At 35.8% G+C, this 22,261-nt stretch overlaps 4 protein-coding genes across 5 annotated transcripts; 3 read left to right on the top strand and 1 right to left on the bottom strand.

Moving 5' to 3' along the window:
• Window positions 1–31: 31 nt before the first annotated feature.
• On the bottom strand, window positions 32–1,937 carry LOC140814909 (small ubiquitin-related modifier 1-like). Its single transcript, XM_073174004.1, has 3 exons — window positions 1,627–1,937; window positions 663–812; window positions 32–285 (listed from the first exon to the last, which is right to left on the bottom strand). Exons 1-3 carry the CDS (start codon window positions 1,696–1,698, stop codon window positions 214–216), a joined length of 294 nt encoding a protein of 97 aa, XP_073030105.1. The 5' UTR covers window positions 1,699–1,937; the 3' UTR covers window positions 32–213.
• A 6,486-nt stretch (window positions 1,938–8,423) lies between these two features.
• Window positions 8,424–9,707, top strand: LOC140814470 (ethylene-responsive transcription factor 3-like). Its single transcript, XM_073173467.1, has one exon. The coding sequence runs from the start codon at window positions 8,720–8,722 to the stop codon at window positions 9,398–9,400; it is 681 nt and encodes a 226-aa protein (XP_073029568.1). The 5' UTR covers window positions 8,424–8,719; the 3' UTR covers window positions 9,401–9,707.
• Window positions 9,708–12,653: 2,946 nt separating this feature from the next.
• LOC140814766 (putative BPI/LBP family protein At1g04970) lies at window positions 12,654–16,452 on the top strand. Its single transcript, XM_073173853.1, is given in 7 exon segments — window positions 12,654–12,957; window positions 12,959–13,219; window positions 14,334–14,473; window positions 14,807–15,158; window positions 15,378–15,626; window positions 15,758–15,883; window positions 16,215–16,452. Coding segments are annotated over 7 exon segments (1,455 nt in total). The 5' UTR covers window positions 12,654–12,813; the 3' UTR covers window positions 16,398–16,452.
• Window positions 16,453–17,055: 603 nt separating this feature from the next.
• LOC140814764 (uncharacterized) lies at window positions 17,056–22,261 on the top strand. 2 transcript variants are annotated; one of them, XM_073173851.1, is made up of 7 exons: window positions 17,056–17,496; window positions 18,027–18,378; window positions 18,730–20,033; window positions 20,366–20,479; window positions 20,799–20,947; window positions 21,566–21,682; window positions 21,873–22,261. In XM_073173851.1, exons 1-6 carry the CDS (start codon window positions 17,071–17,073, stop codon window positions 21,612–21,614), a joined length of 2,394 nt encoding a protein of 797 aa, XP_073029952.1. In that variant the 5' UTR covers window positions 17,056–17,070; the 3' UTR covers window positions 21,615–21,682; window positions 21,873–22,261. The 2 variants fall into 2 exon arrangements, with proteins under 2 accessions (XP_073029952.1, XP_073029953.1); XM_073173852.1 differs by having other exon boundaries at window positions 17,071–17,496; window positions 21,566–21,689.

The following is a 22,261-nucleotide window of genomic DNA, read 5'->3' on the forward strand; positions in this document are numbered from 1 at the left end:
ATGAAGCCAATGAAAACGAGTGACAGGCTGTACACAAAAAATATATGACTGTTAATACTGAGTTTGATAAAAGAAGAAGAATTAGCAAATGTATGGCTTTCAATTTAGATTCTTACAAACCCAATATACCAAAGCAAAGCAACCTAAACTGTGCTTAAAAGAGTTGATCAAACCGACTTGTATTAATTTCACGTCTTTCCATCGTCGTCGTCGTCACAGATATGCAATGGTGCCTCCAGTCTGGTGCAGCATTGCATCTATCTCATCACCATCTTCCATTTCTAGCTGTAAAGATATAGTATATATAATCAGTGTGTTCAGGAGCTATAAGATCATCTCCGGCCCATTCCACAAGTTTAGCATCGGATAATATCAATATAATAAATCTTTGTTTAATCGAATAATTCAATTTATTTCATTTAATAATTGATTTTCTACTTTATATTAATTGTATACCATTTAAATATTATTAATTAATAAAATTTATTATTTAAATCATTTTAAACAATTATAATACATATGCAGAATAAAAAAATATAAAGGAAAAACATGTGTTAGCGCAATGAACAGTGTTGTGGCATTGCCATCCCATGTGTGAGGATGGTGCCCCTGTTGGAATGAATGCATGATCCAGAAACGAGAAAATGAGAGAGATGTAAGACCTCATCTGGAGTTTGTTCTCCTCGGAGACGACGGCCATCAAATAGAAAAGCAATAGAATTGAAATCCACGGATTGTCGGTCACAATAGGCGTTCATAAGCTTCTTCAGCTGAGTATTCTTCTTTATCCTGAAAAATACTTCGTTCCCATCCTACAAAAATTCACTCAGATCAGGCACTTGCTTATTCAGCTTCCCAGCATCCAAAAACCAAAATGTAATGGACAATTAAAGTCTTAGCACGAAGTTTAATAAAAAAAGATCAATAAGAATGACCTCTAATGTTCAGGTGGAATTTTTCTTTTAGTCCTGCAATGGTTATGTTAAAACTGACCAAAATTCACAAACACATAGAAACAGGACGAAAATTTCACAGAAAAGTTTTTTCGCATGGGTTTTTTAAAATTTTCATCTACGTGCAGTCCATGTTATTGTTTTCTTTTTGCAGAATCCTACAAGGCAGAGCTTACTGGAACCAGAAGCCAACTAAAGGTAGCAACAGATATATACTACGGACAATAACTCTCAGAAATGATTGATATCAGTCACCATAATCATAGCGAAAGGGAATTCGAAGCTAACATGTACATGTACTTTGGGCATAAATGGAAAAAATATTCTGATAATTTGTCCTTCAAAGTCAACCAGATAAACACGGTCCCTTCAGGCTTCAGCAATAAGCTACTAACGCATGAAACTCCCAAATTTGGGGGAAAAATTTAAATCCAACCTTGGTTGAGAAGCTCTGATCTAAACATCTGATACGCCATAGGAGAACACCATAAATAGCTCAACGTCCATCAATCACCATAAAATTTCAAAAACCAATAGAGGCTAAATCATGACAATAGAACAAGTAAACAGAATAAAAGAGGAAACTAACAAACTAGAAACTCAGCCTGCATCCATAATTCCAGAACCCACAAGAAAATCATCAATCATAAAAACCAAAGTGAGAAAGCAAGACCTGCCCTTTGACTTTGAGATTGATGTGTCCCGCCGGATCAGCGGGCTTCTTCTCATCTTCAACATTCGACATTTTTTTCTCCGAGGTTTTCGATTACTGTTCTTCTTCTTCGAAACAGGGGTTTAAGCTTTTCAGCTCCTATGTTTATTCCAGCCTTCTTATTTGGGGTTTGGGAAATCACATATTTTTTAAATTCGTAAATTAATTAGGGATGGCGTGGGGATATGAATTTGACGGTTCCGAGGCTTTCATAGAAAATCGACGGTCCCAATTCCGATGTGTGAAACGACGTCGTCGCCATGGACTTTTCTCATCTGCCAACGAAACAACGGACCTCGATAAATATGCCGCGTAATTTGTAAGCCAATGTACCAAAATTGAGTGGGGTCCACGGAAACAAGAGAAGGTAAAACATATTAACATTTTACCCCTTCGTGTAGCGTATTATTTTATTTTTAAATTAAATAAGGGACCATAATGTAAATAGACGAAACTTTTTTAGAAAAAAAGGCCTCCCCAAAAGTGCTGCAATCATTTTTAGCCTTATTTCAAGTTAGTTTATCAAAAATTCTTTAAAAAATATTTATCAAATTAGTATTTTGCTAAGGTTATGTTATAAGTACATCTTTTAAAGTTTATACTGCATTACCACAATCAATTTATAATCATATGTTCTTCTCTCACATCTATTTTTCGCTTGGTTGTCTCGTAATAACATACAATTTCTCTCACGAGCTACTATAAAAGAGACGTCTAAGTTCAAACTTATTTAAAAACCACATGATCATGAGACTAACATTTGCAAGGCACTACAAGCAGTGCCAGCGGATCACTTGCATATTAACTAACTCATATGTGATGGAGACAATCGTATCAACTCACATTACATGATAATGCCTTTGAATAATGAATTTTGTTATATCTAAGTGCAATTATTATTTATTCAAGTATACGAATAGGCTAGGGATTAAAAAAAAGTTTATTGGATCGATAAAGATCGGGTTCAACAATGATGAATCAAGATGCAATTATTACTTGTGCCAATAATGATGCTCATTAAATTTCATTTTAAAAAAATTCTCACCTAATACGGATCCCTTAAGGTTGATTAAGTAAGCTTAAATCATTTATCCAAATGTTTACACTACCACTGCTCCATTGCTCTAGCCAAAAGTTACGTACGTATATGGGGTTTGTTTCACTCTACTCGTGCAGGTACTGCCTGTACGGACAATGAACGGTTCGGATCACTCCACATGAGTGATCCGGACCCACCTCTCTGTAAAAAAAATAAAAAGAAATTGACTCGAAAAAATCCGAGCCGTTGGATCGACCCCTGCGGACAGTGCCCGCATGGATAGGGTCGACCGAACCCGTATTTGCCGTGCACGTTTATTTTCAATATCAGCTTTGAATTTCTCATCGGATTATTGATGCAACACTATATATATCAAATGTCACATCAAAGTCATGTGGAGAAAAAAAATAGAATTGCCAAAAGACAAGAATAGATGACTAAAATTGAAATTTGACAACATAGAAGATTAATGTCCTTCAAGCATCTTACATATATGTCACATCGATATCATACTGTGGATCTTAGAACAATACAGTTTTCTCATGGCTCTCATGGCCGCCATGAAAAATGTTTATGTATCCCTGGTCAGGTACGGGGTCACTTTATCCATTAAAGTTTCGCCCTCAATGCCCTTCAAGCATCATACCCTTCATCATCCATTGCTTTCAGATCAGATCTCGTTATGCGCACACACACATACATATATATATATATATATATATATATATATATATATATATATATATTATATCATGCCTTCATTTGATATCAAAATTATATTTTTGTTTTTAATTTTTTTAAATTTCAAAAAACATTTTTGTTTTTTTTTTTAAATTACAACGATTCAAATAACATTTTAGTCTCTCGATAATTTGTCAAATTTTATTTCAATCCATAGATAATTATAAAAAACTGTATATACACTGCATGTGCAAAGCAGCTAGTGGCAAGAAACGCGTTGTCTTTGTATGATTCTAACCCATATCTTTTCTTGTCCTCCTCCTTTCCATCTTAGAAATGAACATTCTCGGGCCATTTTGCTTTGACCTCAAACTCATCATAATAAATAACTCAAGACCGTATGTTTGTTTATAAGAGTCATTTTCGAATTTGCCTTTGAATCAAAAAGTTTCAAACTCATTTATTGATTTATTTCTGAATATTTCAATCTGATGAGATTTATTATATATTTTTAGATCTGAAATAATCTGATATTTAGTTCTCCAGATTTTACATGATGAATCTTGAAGTGTGCGAACAAGAACATGGACATTACTATCAGGGGCGGATTTAGTGTAGGGCGAACGGGGGCCACGGCCCCCCCAAAAAAATGTAAAAATTTTTTTAGCGACGGTTGTAACGGAAACCGTCGCCAATTCGTGACGGTTTTATCAAAAACCGTTGCTATATGGCGGCCACGGCCCCCCAAATATTTAAAAAAAATTTTTTAGCGACGGTTATATAGAAACTGTCGCGGTTTAGCGACGGTTTGACAAAAACCGTCGCAAATCCGTCGCATATTGCGACGGTTTTAGAGAAAACCGTCGCAAAAATGGCCCCCATAATGCCAAAATCCTGGATCCGCCCCTGATTACTATCTATTAAGAATCTCCCTAATAGAGACAAAAAAGTGGTCTGTTTTTTGCTTTCTCAATTTTGCCTTCATTTATATCAAAATTACATTTTTGTTTTGTTTTTTTTAAAATTTCAAAAAAACATTTTTGTTTTTTTTTTAATTACAACGATTCAAATAGCACTTTAGTCCCTCGATAATTTATCAAATTTCACTTTAATCCATAGATAATTATAAAAAAAACTGTACACGCGCATCGCATGTGTAAAGTATCTAGTATCATATTAAAAATCTATTTATATTTTTTATTTATTGCATAATGTATACTTTAATCTTTATTTGTATCTAATAATATTTGAAATTGAAATAATTTCTTTAAAATAAAATATATATTTTTAATTTTGTTATGAGCTGAAGATAGATTAATAGATTTAAATTTTTCATAATATGTTTTTATTCCTACATATTATTTAATTTTTTTTTATAAAATTTTCAAAAAAAATCATAAATATATAGTTGATGATTCCATATTACTCAGTTTGGTCATCCATTATGAAATTTCAATTTTCTGATCATCTAAATATGATAATAATTTTTATTAAAATTCCGGAGATTTATATAATGTAACGGTATTTAAATATGAGGAAAATTATTCTAGTCGATGATAACCTGACTCCGTAATGTGGACAAGATTACTGCTAAATTCATTTTTATGTACCAAATCAAGTTTCAATAATTCAAACTGGGAATGCACCAACAATTTGGTCGACGCCTACTTTGGAATTTAATCTAGGAACTTCGTTAAATAATTTTTGCGAAAGGAAAATTCAAATTTCAATTATTGGTACCTTTTTGTTTATATTACGGTATAATGTTTTTCTTCTTAAAAATTAATTGATCAAGCGTCAACGTCCCCAAAACTTTATTCTCCTTTGCCCCAAACCATGGGCATTTTAAATTAAAACCCATGGTTACGAGATGATTCGATATATTAACCACTCATTTCAAATTTTATGACATTGTCTTGTAAGTTCATCATACATCCTAATTTTATCTATTGGATGATTTTTTTGTGTTTACGAATTTAATTAATTGTATATGAATTCACTGTTTAATAAATTAAAAAAAGCCTAACATAATAATCTGTAAATTATGTGTTTCCAAATTCACACTCTTATTAGATCATTTTATGTGTCAATTTTATGATACGTACCCTGACTAATGAAAAAATATATATTATTTTTTATGTCAAAAATATCATTTTTCACCACATATATAGACTGAGTCGACACATATCACGAATATAAACATGCGAACCCGTTTAACAAAAAACCTACTCTACCAAAATATAAAATAAACTATTATGATATACTTTATTTGTGAACACTCAGCTTACGTAAGTAATAATAAATAATTTACCAAAAACTTTACACATCCACTAGTTAAAATATACCAATTTTCCCAATTCGACTCATTCACAACTTAGGCAAGGCATTATGATATATTGGAAGTTGAGCAATAACTTGTATGAGACGGTCTCACGGGTCGTATTTGTAAGACAAGTCTTTTATTTGAGTAATCCATGAAAAAGTATTATTTTTTATGTTAAGAGTATTACTTTTGAAAAAATATTGTTTTTTATGCTAAAAATATTACTTTTTATCGTGAATATCGGTATGATTGATCCGTCTCAGATTAATATCCGCTAGACAACTTACATGATACCCACTCTTGGAGTTGAGGGCATTGATCATGTGCACGGTCATGGAATGCAAAATCTTGAATGGTGGCCGAACCAATCCAACTAGCTGTCTCTGCTGGGGCTTTTATCCTACTTCAAATGGAATTTGGTCCAGCCATACACGTGCTCCTTCAACTTCTACTGTTTGGCTACGATCCCTTTAATTTGAAACTCAATTCACCTTTACCGGTTTACGTGTACTAAAGTTAACCAAACATGAAGTTTTGAATTGCAAACAAAACGGTTCGAGGCACACATTCATGTCAATCAACAACATTCTCCATTGGACAATTGTGGCCCAAGTATTCGTGTTAACAAAGTTGGAGTGTTCAATATTGAGATGAAACTTATTTACTGGATGTGCGGTTTTGATATTATCTATCACATCCACGAGATGAATTTCATCGCAGCTGTATGCATCAAAGTAGATACGATTGATGGATAGTATATAAAAAAAATACACATACACCGTGAGGTGGATGATAATTTATCTAAATTACACATATAAACAAGATTTAGTCTTGAGGTCTCATGGATCTTTGACATCTCCTTTGTCACTAGGTCTATTAAAGAACATTCGTTAAAATTGGATTGATGGTTGGCAAAAATATTATAATATCTATATCTATATTCACGAAATATGTATTTCGTGTATTTTATACTATTGTACAGCTTCATTTAGAACTCCGGCGCCGTCGATAAAAAGCCGTTAATATGAATAAATTGGTGGTGATAGCAGACAAAGAGGGAAAAAACAAAGTACATGCATTTTTTTAAAAGTTAGGCATCATCTTGAATTTATATCATGTTCAAACGAGGAATTACATCTCTGCTGGCCCCTACGACAACTAACAAACCATAAAATTACGAAACATAAAAAAATACGTCAAAAAAAGATTTTTAGTAATGCGGTAAACCAGACCCCGATCCTCCAATATCTCCAAAATAAGATCCGAAGTTGTCATTTTCTCGACGTTCATCTTCAAGTCTTTTTTGCAATATTTTTTGTTGCTGAGCTTTAGTGTACTCACGCAGAGTTGGATCAGTAATTTTGCTCAAATCTTTGTATAAAATTCTTTCATCCATTTTTCTTTCTTCTTGTTCAAGTCTAATCTTTTGAAGATCGTAGTTTTGTTGTCTTTCGGCAGTTCTTTGTTTCAAAACATTCAAATTAAAATATGAATTAAAATATTTAATTCACATTTTAATATATAAATTAAAATATTTAAATATATAAATTTTAATATATTAATTATAATATTTAATTATCATTATATTATCAAATTACAAATAATTAACATAAAACAAAAAAATTAATATTGAGAAAAAAAAGAATATTCTTGGAATATTCTTATGTAGTGTAAAATATAGTGCAATGTGGTTGGAGATGATTTTAGTGTAACATCAATGTAGTGCAGAATGTAGTGCAGTGGATTGGAGATGGCCTTACATCTCTGGCTCCGCCCAGGCTAAAATTTTAAACTCTATAATTTTTTAATATATTAAATTGATCTAGCCGGACTAATATTATATTATTCCAAAATTATATAAAATTTACATATAATTTTTTTTAAAAAAAAATTGGGCCACCCCGGGCTTTGTAGGAGCCACACCATAAAATATTATAGTAAAATTAATTTCATCTTACATGTGGTTTCTATCATAATAACTTTTAGAAGTTTTCAACCTAAATTTCGATGTCAATTTTATTATTTATTATCTCTTATGAGACGATCTCACGAATTTTTATCCGTGAGACGGGTCAACCATACCGATATTCACAATAAAAAATAATACTCTTAGCACAAAAGTAATACTTTTAGGGATGACCCAAATAAAAGATCTTTCTCATAAAATACGACTCATGAGACCGTGTTACACAAATTGTTTACGTTATTTATTTGCATAATTATATATATCAAGATGTCATACGTCTAGTTTACAATAAAATTATGCCAATTGTCAGATATATAAAAAATTATTATCTCGCAGTTTGATGGGGTTTGTAGGGATGACGTGTGTGTAAAAACATGACACATGGTATTGAATACGTTCACATTGAAAATTTACTCTTTGACCAAACAGTGAAACTCTCATAAAACCCCAACCAGAAACCATTTATATACCACGCCACTGTTGCTGCTTTCTCACGTAAATTGTGAAGCACAGGAAATGACATTACCAATCCAGCTCCGACTCTGACCCCACTAATTAATTTATATTTATATTTATATTTATATCAAAAACATTTTTTATTTATTTATACAGTTGTATACGTTGTCACCATTATGATTGAATAAAAGAACAAAAAGAAAAAAACGAGAGGGATTATTAAAGGAGTCTGGAGAGATTAGAGGGGTGATTTTGTCTTTTCGTGTGGAGCGATCGTGGAATATTGGTGAAAGACGAGGTCGATTTGTGGGGGCGCGTGAGAAGGTAGAGAAATCGATAAAGCCATTCCTCTTCCCCCCACCAAATATACGTTATAATTTTAAATTAGGTTAAAATCAATTTCCATCCTTTCTTTATCTGTAATAGAGAGAGGATTCTCGAAATGAGTAGGATTGCCAAATTCTAATTTATTTCTTTCTGGGAGCTTGTATATATGTGTTGTTCTTGTTGATTATTTCTTTTTCTTCCCTTATCCTTTTTGTTTTGTAAATTTTGGCTTGATTTGTGTGTTTCATCTTTGAGTTGGATCATGCGGAAAGGCAGAGTAGCGGCGGCGGTTGACGGCGGAGAAGCTAACGGATCTGGGGGATCTAAGGAGATCAGATTTCGTGGGGTGAGGAAGAGGCCATGGGGAAGATTTGCTGCGGAGATCAGGGACCCTTGGAAGAAGACCCGTGTTTGGCTCGGAACTTTCGATTCGGCTGAGGACGCCGCTCGCGCCTACGACGCGGCGGCTCGTTCCCTTCGTGGTCCCAAGGCCAAGACCAACTTCCCGTCGCCAATTGATGGCACTGTTTTCCCTGTTTTTAACCCGCAAAAGCCTAATCAACCTCGAATAAACAGTAACCCACACGATCCGTTTGTAGGTTCTCGGTTTTACCCCCAGGATCACCAGATGCTTGCCCATCAAAGGCCGACGTCCAGCGGCATGAGCAGCACCGTAGAATCTTTTAGTGGGCCACGGCAACCGCCGCCTCCGCCTCTACTTGGGCATCAGAGGAGACATCCACGGTCGCCTCCGGTTGTTCCCGATGATTGCCGCAGTGACTGTGATTCATCCTCATCTGTCGTAGATGATACTGAGTGTGATAACGCCTCATCTTGTAAAAAACTCTTGCCTTTCGACCTCAACATGACGCCACCTGTGGACTCTTCTGCTGACATGGATGCTGACCTGGAAGATCTCGCTTGTACCGCCCTCCGTCTCTGAGTTGTTTAAGATGATGAGGTCGGGAGGAACTCATTTGGTTAATTTACTCATTTTGAAAAAAAATTATTTAAGGGAAAAAAACCAACAAAATATGAAGAAAAAAAAGTGAGAGGAGAGCTCATAGACAGGGTGGAGGCCTGTAGTATTATGTGTTATAGCAGCTAAGAAAACTCTTGAGGATCTGTTTTCCTACGAGTGTTTGTTGTATGATGAGAAAATTTTATTTAATGTTTTATGGATAACAGAGGATATAATGATGGATACTTTGGCTTGTTGTTAACTTAATAACAGTAGTCTTTCGAGTTTATATGAATCCCTTGGTATTGGACCATTGCCGTGACTAAGAATTAGGTTTAGAATCATTCTGCATCTGTTTTCCCGCTTATATGTGGGGTTTTGAACATACTGGCTTTGCAATCCATGTTATTCCCATTTCTTGATGTTAACATAGAAATTTTTAGTGCCTTGGTGTTACTGATCCTATCATGGATGGATAAAGCTACCACAGTTGTAGATCCACTGATGTTTTCTATTTTTCTTGACTAGGTTAATCTGGATATCTTTTGCTGTTTCCTTTGGTTGATGATATTCTGGTTAGCTGGTATTTTTATCTTATGGTTTGACCCATGTTAGGGTTTGCATTTGAGAATTGTTTGATGAGAAATGATGTGGGTTTCTTTGCATGAAATGATCGATTTCATGATAATTTAAATTATCTTTCCATTTTTGTTTACAATTTTTCCCTCTTCAATTAAGTATAATGTTTGGGAGTTGTTGCTTTGTTAAGAAGTGGTTATTGAAAACCCATAATGAGTGAGAGTTGGCTCAAGTTTAGGCGAGTTGCTGCTTTTGTGCCTTGTTGCAAGCTAAGGTGCTTGATTTGGATGCACTATTACATAATGCTTATTCATTTTTCTCTCATAGACTGACGAGCATTTATTTTATAGTTGTCCAGTGGTATATAAAGCATTTATGTTGAATTACGTGTTCAACTTTTCTTTAGAATGTGGTGTGCGCACCTTGTCCTGATCATGGGTGCCATAATATTTATGAGCCCCATTGGGCCTTGCTCTTCGAACAACCATGATCGAGAATCACTGCCTTCGAGATTTACTTATTGAATCTCCTTACACTCTTTATCTAAACCAGGTGTGTAAATTTATACTGGTATCATTTGTTTCAACGCACCTTGTCTCATTGAAGGCATAAATAATGGGAGTAGTTACTCTTTTTGGATTCACTGCATATATTTCTATGCTGTGCCTGGAATCTTTGCAACTCAAGGCTGGGGTCCATTGCCTATCTCTTCCGGGAGTGAGCCTCATGTGAGATCGTCTCACGGGTCATAATCCGTGAGACGGGTCAACCCTACACCCATATTTATAATAAAAAGTAATACTCTTAGCATAATAAGATACTTTTTTTATGGGTGAACCAAATAAGAGATCCGTCTCACAAATACGACCTGTGAGATCGTCGCACACAAGTTTTTGCCCTCTTCCGGTCAGCTGACATGCTACTGTCGGAGCTTTATTTTCATATCAACATGAATGACTTCACTCAGTGACTTGACATGTTTGTTATGGTTCCTGAATATTTTCATTGATTTTTTACTCCTTCAAACCCAGTGGAAGTTATGATCAATGCATGTGAGTTTCAAATGTGTGAAATTTGTCATATCTCGTTTTCATTTTGTGTTGGTGACTTCGAGTTGAGATTTCTCGCTGGTGATACCCTCAATTGATGATTCCATATGTGAATTCTCTAAAATATACTCTATTAGAATGAACTAATTGCTCATTGGGGATTCCTAAAGTCTGATATGTACAATGGGTATTAGATTTAAGACATCTGTTGGGAGTATACCGATTATTGTTGTATTCTTCAAAACAAGACCAGAATATTGTGTTTTATTGTACTGCATTGTGTGATGGTGACTGTAATATTTACTGGGCTTTTGCATCTACTAACACTGAACCGAGGAAGGCTCGTCTAATTTCTTTATTGCCGTGAGGTTTTCATGTGCCTAATCATATATCCTGGGAGGGTTTCAAGTGTCAGAAATTTTTCTGAAGCTATTATTTATTGCTGTTTGATCTACAGAGGAACAATCTCACTCCTTTGCTCTCATTTTCTCTCCAAGCTTTCATGTAATCCTCCTTTTCCCTCGTCATTTAACAGCAAGCTTCTCTGTTGCTGTTCCAATGCTTCTAACATCTGACTCGCTACTGTGCGATTTGAGAAATCATTCCCTAACAAATGATTTACTCCAACAGCCTATTTTCCTCCCTCCTTTTCTCCTTTTGTATAGTACAACTTTCCATACATCCCCGATAAAATTTCACCCTTGCAAAATCATCTTGAGACTGATCCTGGAATTTAATCATTAATTATTTATCTTAGATAAATCAAATCATTGAATTGAAACTATTGTATCATCCTTAATAAAATAATATTATTAATATTTTATTAATGATTAAAAAGACAAAATGATAATTTAAATCATTTAATCTCAAATTTAATTAATTAAATCAAACAATTATATTTATCAATCGAATCAGATATTGTATTAACTATCATTATTTATTTATTTTTTTATATATTATATTAATAATTTGCATATTATTATCATATTTCGACTTCAAACCATGCGTTATACCTAACCATTTTTGCCAATCTCTGATTCACTAGCTCCAATGCCCAGCTCAGTCTAATTGTTAACCAAATCAGATATCTGTGTGTTTTCGATTTCACAAAAGGGTAATCGGATTTTTTTTAATTGATTATTGGCGACAAATCGTCTCATACGTTTGAACGTCTGATTAATAGTCAAATTATATACATTTAATTTAATTATTTACTTTTAATTTGTAATCTCGATTTTTTTTTTTTTTGGTTTGGACCTTGCCATCAAATATTCTTATATATTGAATATCCAATTTATATGTTCTACCCAAATTAGATACTTTTTCATTTCAATTTCACGAAAAAAACCCATAAATTTTTAAATAAATATTGACATCAAATAGTCCAATGTTTTTCAATGCCCAATTTTCATGTTCTAGGTTTCAATTTATTTTTTTACACTAATTAGATAATTTTGTTCTTTGTTTTGTGAAAAAATTAATTGATGAAAGGGTGACGTCACACGCTTTAGAGTCCTGCAATGGCAACGTCTTTCTTTTTTAGTTTTTAGTTAATTCAACAACCGATGGATGTTTCATATTTAATAACTAGACAATCATTACGTAATAGTTACCTTCTGTCAATTTCTATCTTCCACCCCACCCCCACCGATATGTAGGAAAGTAGAATTTTCAAGAACACTGCTCAAATTTTACTGTCGAACCCATTGATGTTGATTCAACCATTCCACTTCTTATCTGGGTTCATTTATCCCCAGACATACATTAATGTCTCGCTCGATTTTGGCTTTTGTGCTACTCTTTTTGTTCACCCTTTCTTGCAATCGTGTTCAATCTGAAGAAGGGTATGTAGAGGCAGAGATATCGAGCAAAGGTCTGGATTTTCTCAAGAATTTGCTGTTAGAAAAGGCAGGAGTCTTCTTTGATTACACTGCAGCTGCCCAGGATTGAGAAGTCCGTGAAAATCCCGATATTAGGTAACGTTGATGCGGTTCTTTCCAACATCACAATTGAAAGAATACACGTGAATAAATCTACTTTGCAAACTGGAGATACTGGAATTGTTATGGATGTTTCTGGCGTCTTTGTGAATTTGACCATGAATTGGAAGTATTCGTACAGAACTTGGCTGCTTCCCATTTCGGTCTTCGACAAGGGAACCGCTACTGTTCGGGTATGATGCTTACACGAACTGTTTGTTATGTTTATTCTAGAATCAAAGTGTGGATGATTTGAGTTTTGGAATCTAATGTTTAGTTTACTTTGGCAAGAACAAGAATGGCGTGTCAGCATAATGCATAGAAGGATCAGGTGAGGCGAGGGGCTGCAAATACAAATATGTTCAATATATATGATTCTTCTTAAGTACAGTGCACCAACCAGTCTTAAAATGGAATTTGCCGGTCGTCCGTGGCTGGATGTGTTATGATTGTGTCCCTATTCTGTTTCGACATTGTATTTGTCTGCAGCCAGTCCTTGTATCTACCAGACTGAATGAAGAAAATTAAAAATGCATTTTTATGTAATTTGATATTAAAGGATCTTATAGATCTTGATTATAGTGGTTGGCAAATCCAGACCACCTCAGTTGGAGTGAGGGATGTCAATGTGCACTGGCTTATTAGGAATCATGGGCACATGGCATGCTAAAAAAAAATAAAAGATGCAAAATAAAGATTTAACATAGTGGCAGGCTTAGTTTTTTGCAATAATGTGCATAAACTCTTGAATTGGTTTACGCAGTTGGATAATAATGACGGTGTAGTTGTTTTTCCATTTTGATTAAATAGCAAAATTATTAAATTCACTATCTTTGCTCCAAATTATCTCACAAATGGACGACTCTTAAGTCATGAGCATGTTGAGAGATTTAGAATATATAAGCAACAATGTAAACAAGTTTGTGTTGCGTACTATACACTTTTCACACTCAAGTATGTGTTGTTGTTTCCGAAGGCTGATGCAAGAATTCAACCGTCAGTAATTTGTAAAAAATTGAAGGGAATCGATAATTGTTTTAATTTGATTAAATGTGTTGGTGCTTTGGATGCTGAGATAGTTGCAAACATGTGAAACTGATCCTTTCAAAGACAAAGCCTGTCAGGTTCTGCATTGTCCTCTTAGTCTTATAAAATAAAATTGCTACGAGCTTATTTGTTTCCACAAATTTCACCATTTTAAGCCATCTGGGTTTAGCAGAAAAATCTGTGAACCCTTGACATGAAATCGTACATTTGTCACTGAGTTGACTTTTGTACTGAGGCTTGATGAATTTTGCTCCTTCAAAGGTCGAAGGACTGGAAGTTGGCCTCTCTCTCAGTTTGATGACTATACACGGGTCTCCTAAGCTTTCTCTTCTGGATTGTGGATGTTACATGGATGATGTTTCAATACATTTGGACGGAGGATCTTCATGGTTTTATCAAGGGTATGTTTTCTCATGTGGTTTTTTTGCCTTTTGAGGTTTATAGATGATTTTAGCTTTTTCCCACCAGATGTTGTTTACATATATAAGTAGAATATCAAAATTGTGCGAATTTCATTTTGTCATCCTAAATATGTTTGAAGCGGTTTCTTTCTGTAATTTTTGGAATTTGATTTATGGGCTTCAGCATCAGCTTCCAACAATCTATTCTGTCTGTCTGCTACTTCTTTTGTCTTCTTGTTTACACTTGACGGGTTCTTCAGACTTCAAACCTTTGTTATTATTTCCCCTCGTAACTCTTAATGGTTTAAAAATTATTCCCCTTTCTGTTTCCAGGTTGGTAGATGCTTTTGAGGATAAAATCAGTTCTGCTGTCGAAGACGCTGTTTCTAAAAAAATAAAAGATGCGGTGGCCAAGCTTGAATCTTCATTACTATCTCTTCCTAAAGAAATACCAGTTACTGATATAGCTATTCTGAATGTCACGTTTATCGATGACCCGGTATTGAGTGAATCATCTGTTGAACTGAAAATTAATGGGTTGGTCTCTTCCAAGGATGGAGTCGAGCTTTTGAACCACTACCATAAACTATCACATGATTCAGTTTCATGCAACCTAGAAGATAAGATGACCAAATTTTCTATTCACGAAGATGTTATCAAGTCAGCATCGTCAGTTTACTTCGAGGTAAGTTTTTTTAATTTCTCCAGTTAATCAATCGGATCAGAGTTGTTCAATAGTATCGATTCTTTAATTTTCTTTATCTTGGCAGCCTACCGCAAGTGATTACTTAATTTGGCTGTTGCTTTCCTTTTCTTTTTGATCGGTATTGGTTGTCGCTTTCTTGAAATAACAGAACATTGTTATTGACCGATCAACAACTAAAAGTCATGGTTTTTTAAATAGGCAGGTAAGATGCAATGGATGGTTGATAAATTACCGGATCAATCCCTCTTAAACACAGCTGAGTGGAGGTTTATCATTCCTCGGTTGTATAAGAAGTACCCAAATCGCGACATGAATTTGAACATTTCCATTTCGTCGCTACCTATCGTGAAAGTTGGAGAGCAGAATATCAAGGCAACAATACCCTTAAATTTGGTGATTGATGTTTTGGATGAGGAGGAATTGATACAGGTTGCATGCATTTCCATGGTAAGCCAAGAGAACAGGTCAAATGAATCTAATTACCTCTGGTTGAAACTTTTGTGAATTTTTATTGAATCTTATTCTTGTATAGATATTGTGTTGTTCTGAATATTATGGTTTTTTTTTTGCCCCTGCAGATGATTGATGTTTCTGTGGTTGCTGAAATTTCAAGAAACGCTGTGACTGGAAATATTAAGTTAAATAAGTTCTCTCTGTCTCTTGAGTGGAGCAATATTGGAGAACTGCACATGCATCTAATCCAGGTATCTGATCTGGTTGGAAATATCAAATTCTTTATATTGGTTCGGTTACCATTTAGTGGCTACAACTTTAACCATGAGTAAATAAGAACTGAGACAAATATGAGTCTATGACAACCCGGTGGACACCTCACACCAGAAGGAAATGGGAGAAAAATAAGTGCTATTGGAGGTGGTTAGACAAAGCCGTGTTGCATTCTCTTTTTTCTTCTTTTGTCACTGGTGGTTCTGTTTTTCTCCTTTTATGGCTGGTGGTTCTTGAAATATGTTTCACGAGATTATTGTTTGTAAAATAATGTTCTTCTGCTGAGCCCTGAACCGTCTATCATCGCAGACGTTTATGTCCACCTTGCTCAAAACTGCCGTCTTGCCTTACTTAAATCTGAAACTGCTTGAAGGATATGTGCTACCAGCGTTCCATGGTTACGAGCTTCAAGACACCCAAATCCTCTACGCAGACTCGTGGATCGTGATATGCAGCAATGTGGGGACTGCAAAACAGTTCAATCTCATTTAGTTACTGCTCACTCTTGACTCCATTCATGAACATTGGGGACTGGAGAGAGTAGCTCAGGACATTCTTCCCCCATGGCAACCTTGAGCGTTTCTTGTGTATTCTATATTTGTATCTTAAATGATCCTACCCCCCTTTTCTTTAATTGAATGATGTTTTAATGGTTTCAAAATTATAAGATGCACTAATAGCAGGCAGCGAGAATGAATATTTTTTTGATGTTTTTGGGATAAAAGTGGCTTCTTGGAAAAAATCTTTGGAGTAAAAAGGAGACGTGGGGGCAAAAACGTAAAACAAACGTAATATAATATATATATAAATTTAAAAGGGCTGAAGAAAATGGAAAAGATTAATAAAATAAAATCATTATCCCGGCATGCCTCTTCAGTTCCCATTAGTTTTGTTTGCACCCAACCCCAATCACACACAGCGCACGATTAATCAGAGTTTTACCTCTCAATTACCCGCCAAAAGGTATATTTTCAAGTTTTTCCGCGAATCCAACCCCCCTCCATTCTTCCCGATGCCTAGGATTTGTATTCTCTCTGCCCTTTCCCCCCTTTATGGTTTCGAATCTCTCTCTTCTCTGCAGGTCTGTACGCTGATTCCTGCGTTTTGTCGTACCGAGACGACGCCGTCTATGCCGGTGTTTCCTTTGGGTGTTTGTTAAGGTTGGATGGAACTTCTGGGGGAGATTCAATTGCCCGAGGAGAGATCGGAGGCTGTCGGTGGCAAGAGGCGGGCGGTGGATGATGGGGATGTGTTGACGGAGGAGCGCTCACCGCATAAGAGAGTTAAGGAAGGGGGCTTGGTTGTGGTTGGGGATGCGAAGAAGGTGGCGGATATGGTGTTGGTGTTGGCTGCAATGGGGAAAATGAGGGGAGGGAAGGGCCCGACTGAGGCTGAGAAGGACTTGATGGCTGAGGCACGTGACACTCTGGTGAAGATTTGTCGAGGTTTTGCCCCCAAGGATGTGTTCCCCAGGGATGCTTTTGGGGGTTTAATCGACGATTTGGGACTTAATAAGTTGAAAGAGCAGAGGCTAGGGTTTCGCCCTCCCAAAATATCTATTTCTGGGAAGTTGTTGATCTCCAAAAGAAAGGTTCTTTTTAAAACCTTGCTTTATTTGATAGACAACAAGTTCCAGTTGAGTATGGTATGTGGATGTGAAGCTCTCTTTCGAACGGATTCTTTCATTTTTATTCCGCTGGTATTGAGTTTTTGCTTGTATCAATTCTGCATCGATCTTTGTTTGATTGCACCTGCTAACTTTGTTAAATGTCTGTAATAGAATGATATATAACTTACCTGAAGATGACAGTGTTGTTAACTCATCAAGTGAACGAAACCAATTCAATAGCCCTGAATCCTTTTGCTTTTTTGGTCGCCTTCTCAAACTTTTGGGTCTTATTTTATTATCTATTGGTTTCAAAATTCAGGATTGTATTCAAGTGGGTCTGAATGTATAAAGATATGTTGTATGGGATAATTGTAAAAATGGAATCATATGAAGTTATTGATGTACAGCTTTTCTCTTGGATAACTTGTTGCACATTCAGTGCTTTGATAATGGTAATTTATTTGTAATTTATGATATATGTTGGTAGCTAATTTTCTATATATTTCCTTTAGATGGAAAAAGCAGAGGATTTTTCTCTACCATCTACTCCGCATCCATCACAGAATCTGCAGGGGAACTTTGGTCAGTCGGTCGAAAGTCGTTCTGCATTCCATCCTGCTCGAACATCTCATTTAGATAAATCTAGTCACATGACAATGTTATCTGGAATCCAGTCTACCTCACCTTTGACTTATGGTACTGCCACAACTTCTACATCTTTGCCGTATCAGCTTCCTACCAGTGAGATAAAACCAATGGGTTCCAGTGCATTGCCCTCTAGCCATTTGGGTTCAACAACATTGCCAAGTGTTGACAGATCCCATCCTAGATCAAATGGTTCTTCACATGCTTCACAAGTTCCAGGTATCACAGATGCTTGCCTTTTATTATTAATGGTAGCAGATAATCTCTTCCTTAATCATTCCATGAGCATCTTGGGTAGCCATATTTAACTTTAGTTTCAGTTACGCAGTTACTTTGCTGTGTGTATATGCGTTTGAGCTCGAGGTCCTTGCTCTAGCTACCATAAAATTTGCTCAAGGAATTTTCGGCGTTTCAGGATAAAAATGGCATAATTTGCTAGAAAATTGTTGAATTCAAGTGATAATATCTTCTGAATGCTATATTGTTGTATGCCACTTCCTTTTACAAGTTTCTTAAAGCACGCCTTCTTATATTTTTTCAAGCCCTCTATCGATACTTTTTATCGTGCAGCAAATTTGTCGTCTAATGCAACTATGAGGACTCCAGCTTGGTCAGTACAACCTCAATCTGTTTCATCTGCCAAAATTGGAGATAACAAGGGACCAGTTAATATGTCTCCGAAAGTTGAGGGAGCTGTCGATATTAAATCTGGAGCAGTTCCTCAAACAAGGGTTATGACAGTTGCTCAGACGACAGCTGGACCCCTTTCACGAGGCACTAATAATGTCCATGTTCCTCATTTGGGAAATACTCATGCTGAAATCATCAAGATTGTTCAAAAATTATTAGAACTACAGGGTTCTGAACGGCCAACTTGGATTCCACCTTCCAGGGATTATATGAATAGAGCATTAACTTGTCAGGTGTGCCTGTCTACCATAACAGAAGTAGACAGTGTACTTATTTGTGATGGTTGTGAAAAAGGGTATCATTTAAAATGCCTTCAGGCAACCGATCAAAAGGGGGTTCCAAGAGGGGAGTGGCATTGTGGTAAGTGCTTGTCATTGAGCAATGGGAAAGCTCTGCCTCCGAAATATGGTCGTGTCATGAGAAATGCCACTCCTCCCAAGGTTCTTTCCAACTTAGCAGCTGGTCCATTCAATTTGAGCCAAACAATTGGTGCTTCAGGGGCTGAGAAGGCCGGTCCTCCGAATGTAGCTTTTAATGGAAGCATTTCGATGCAAAATGTTTTTACTGAAGTTGAGGTGAATAGCTATGACTATCAGATTTCTGGAACAAATAGAGAAGTTTCAGTAGGAACTCAAAAGAAAGATGTTAGCTCGACTGTGTGTAGGACTGACGATAAAATATCTTCTGGGAATGATCCTAATAATGTTATGAAAACTTCCACTTCTGGTTCTGTTTTATCTGCAAATTCAGTAGCTGAAAAAACTTGCGGGGAGAAATTTGTTGAAATAAATCCATATCCTCCTTCAAAGTGCGAAATAGTTCCACATTTCTCTGATAATTTCCAGGTGATGGTGAATCCTCAAGATGGTAACAAAGACCAGCCAAATGCTGAAGCAAAGCCTTTAAAGAAATCTCTACAAAATAACCTTGCGTTGATGGGTTCAAATCAACTAAATGAGCTAGAAGTTTTAGGTACTAACTTGGCAAATATTTCTGGTGATACATGGGTTATAAACAAGGATAGGTCTCGTTTACATGCTGTCAGTTGGGTTGGCGACCCACTTCAAATTTTGGATGAGAAAATCTATTACTCATCATGCTGCATCAATGGACATGTTTATAAAGCTATGGATCATGTCCTAATTTGGTTTGGCAATGAAAAACTTGTACCTTCGAGGCTTCAGGTGAGGAGCTGTTATGCGAGGATTTGTGGATTGTTTTTATTGTTGTTTCTACTTTCTAATCAGTATTTGTCAGGAACTTGATCATATCGTTTCATCATTTCGAACATGATCAATCATATGTTCACAGTTTGCATTCTAATATGTTTTCCAGTTTTGCATTTGAATGGTTGTACTTTGTTGTGACCATACTGATATGATCACTTGAGCAGACCTGAATGTTTAATATTTGTTCTAGAAACTTATTTCAGTTAATTTGTTGCTCTGAGGTGAAAAAAGGACTTGGCTAAGTATCTTATGGTTCTTGCTTTACGGATATTGCTTCTTTTCCGCAGTCAATTTGGGAGGATAACGATACTACAACAAAGTGGGTAACTGTAAATCGGTGCTACTTTCCCGGTGATTTACCTGCGGCTGTTGGTCGTCCATGTGGCCTTGAAAGTTGTGAGGTGAGGTGAATCACAATGTTGAATTTTTTGATGAATTTACCGAAGTGTGATGTTGAGTGCTTACAAGGTTCCAACATAGTCGAGCACCAAAGCAGGAATGTGTTTTTGGATCCTGTATATATTTGTGCTCATCAAAACTCGCGTTAGAAGAGGAAACATTGCCTGTTGCTTATCTTAGTACTCATAAATGTTAAGACGCTTATACATATTATTGAAGAAACTAAACCTTCATGAAATTATAGTCTTTGTATAGTTTTGTTCAAAAGAGTGTTTTAAGGGGATCACATCATGGTCGTCAATAATTTTTAAGAATTTGCAGGTTTACGAGTCTTCTTGTGGTAGAGTTTTGATGGCTGGATTGATAGATAGTCCATGTCAAGTCCTCCCTCCAAGAAAGTTTACCGAAGAGAGTGAAAGGAGAACTGTTTCAGGAACGCAACATTGCTTGCCTCCACTCTATTTGTGCAAGTGTGTCCTTTGCTTTCCCTGTACTTCGAAGCTATATTTATTTAATTACATAAAACTTTATCTGGATGCTCTGCTTCTCCCAATCATGCTGTTATTCGAGAATATCCGTATATCCTTTTCTTGGAACTATAGCTATATGGTGATCTTTGCTTGGAGATAGCTGCTATGAATGGATTGTGATTCGTTTGTTCTTTAACTATGGACTTCTAGTGCAGACTATCATGATATAAGACGTCTGCAATTTCACATCCTTCACAATCTTTTAAATTTACCCCTCAGCTCTTGCTTATACAGAGGTGATAATTTGTAGACATTTCACATTTGTGTCAGCACCCTGTTCATTCCGATTGGTCTTCATAGGGCACGATCTTATGATTTTATGATATCAGGAGATTGGCTGAAACTTCCATTTTTTCCAAGGGAATGATGGAGGGCCATGGCAAACCCAACTAGTCTTTATTGTTGCCTGCTACTTTGATTATTTGATCCCTTGAATAGTTCAAGTTGTGTCAAACAACGGACTCTGCAAACAATTTTTTTTCCAGTTTCAAGTTTTCTTTTTTCATATACTTGGTTTACGAGTCTATCTAGCTTTGCTATATCTCTCTAATTTGGCAGATGGATTTATGACGAAGCAAAAGGGCTATTCCGGGATATTTCTTGTTAAATATGGCAAGTCATATTATCAGTTGATAAATTACACATGCCGCGTCCTGTTCATACTCATTTAATAAGGTACTTGGTATTTTCATATCTATTGGCTCCACAGATATTTGCTATTCTAGTAGAGTATTTTCATGTGGAGACCTATTTATCCATTTTTCATTGGTGATCGCAAACATTTGATCAAACTGTATGTTTCAATATCCAGCACCTATAAATTTAAATTAACTTTTAAAGTGACTTGATCTGTTGTATGAAACAGGTAGCTTGTTGATGCAGTGACCCCATCACATTGAAGCAGAGGATAGCTCGAAATTCAGTTTTGTGTACAATATGGTAGCTCTAGTTGTAGTTCTGTATCATTTCAATTTTCAGCACACTCTTTTCGGTGCTCAACACCTAAATTGCATGATTTGCCGGATGTACATGGGACAAGTAAACCGTCTTTTAATCACATGATTTAAATTTCACATTGTAAAGTAAAAAAAGAGATGTCCACTTGCGTGGTAGTCTGTCTTCTTCGGGTTGTTGCGTCTTGTAGAGTGGCTTGTGTCACGTAAAGCAACTTTTGGACTCGGGCTTAAAGAAGAGATATTGATTATGCTTTTCAGGGGCCGTGATGCCTCAAAATGATTGTTTTCTTCGAGATAA

Source organism: Primulina eburnea, chromosome 15 (genome assembly GCF_022965805.1).
Source record: "Primulina eburnea isolate SZY01 chromosome 15, ASM2296580v1, whole genome shotgun sequence".
NCBI lineage: Eukaryota > Viridiplantae > Streptophyta > Magnoliopsida > Lamiales > Gesneriaceae > Primulina > Primulina eburnea.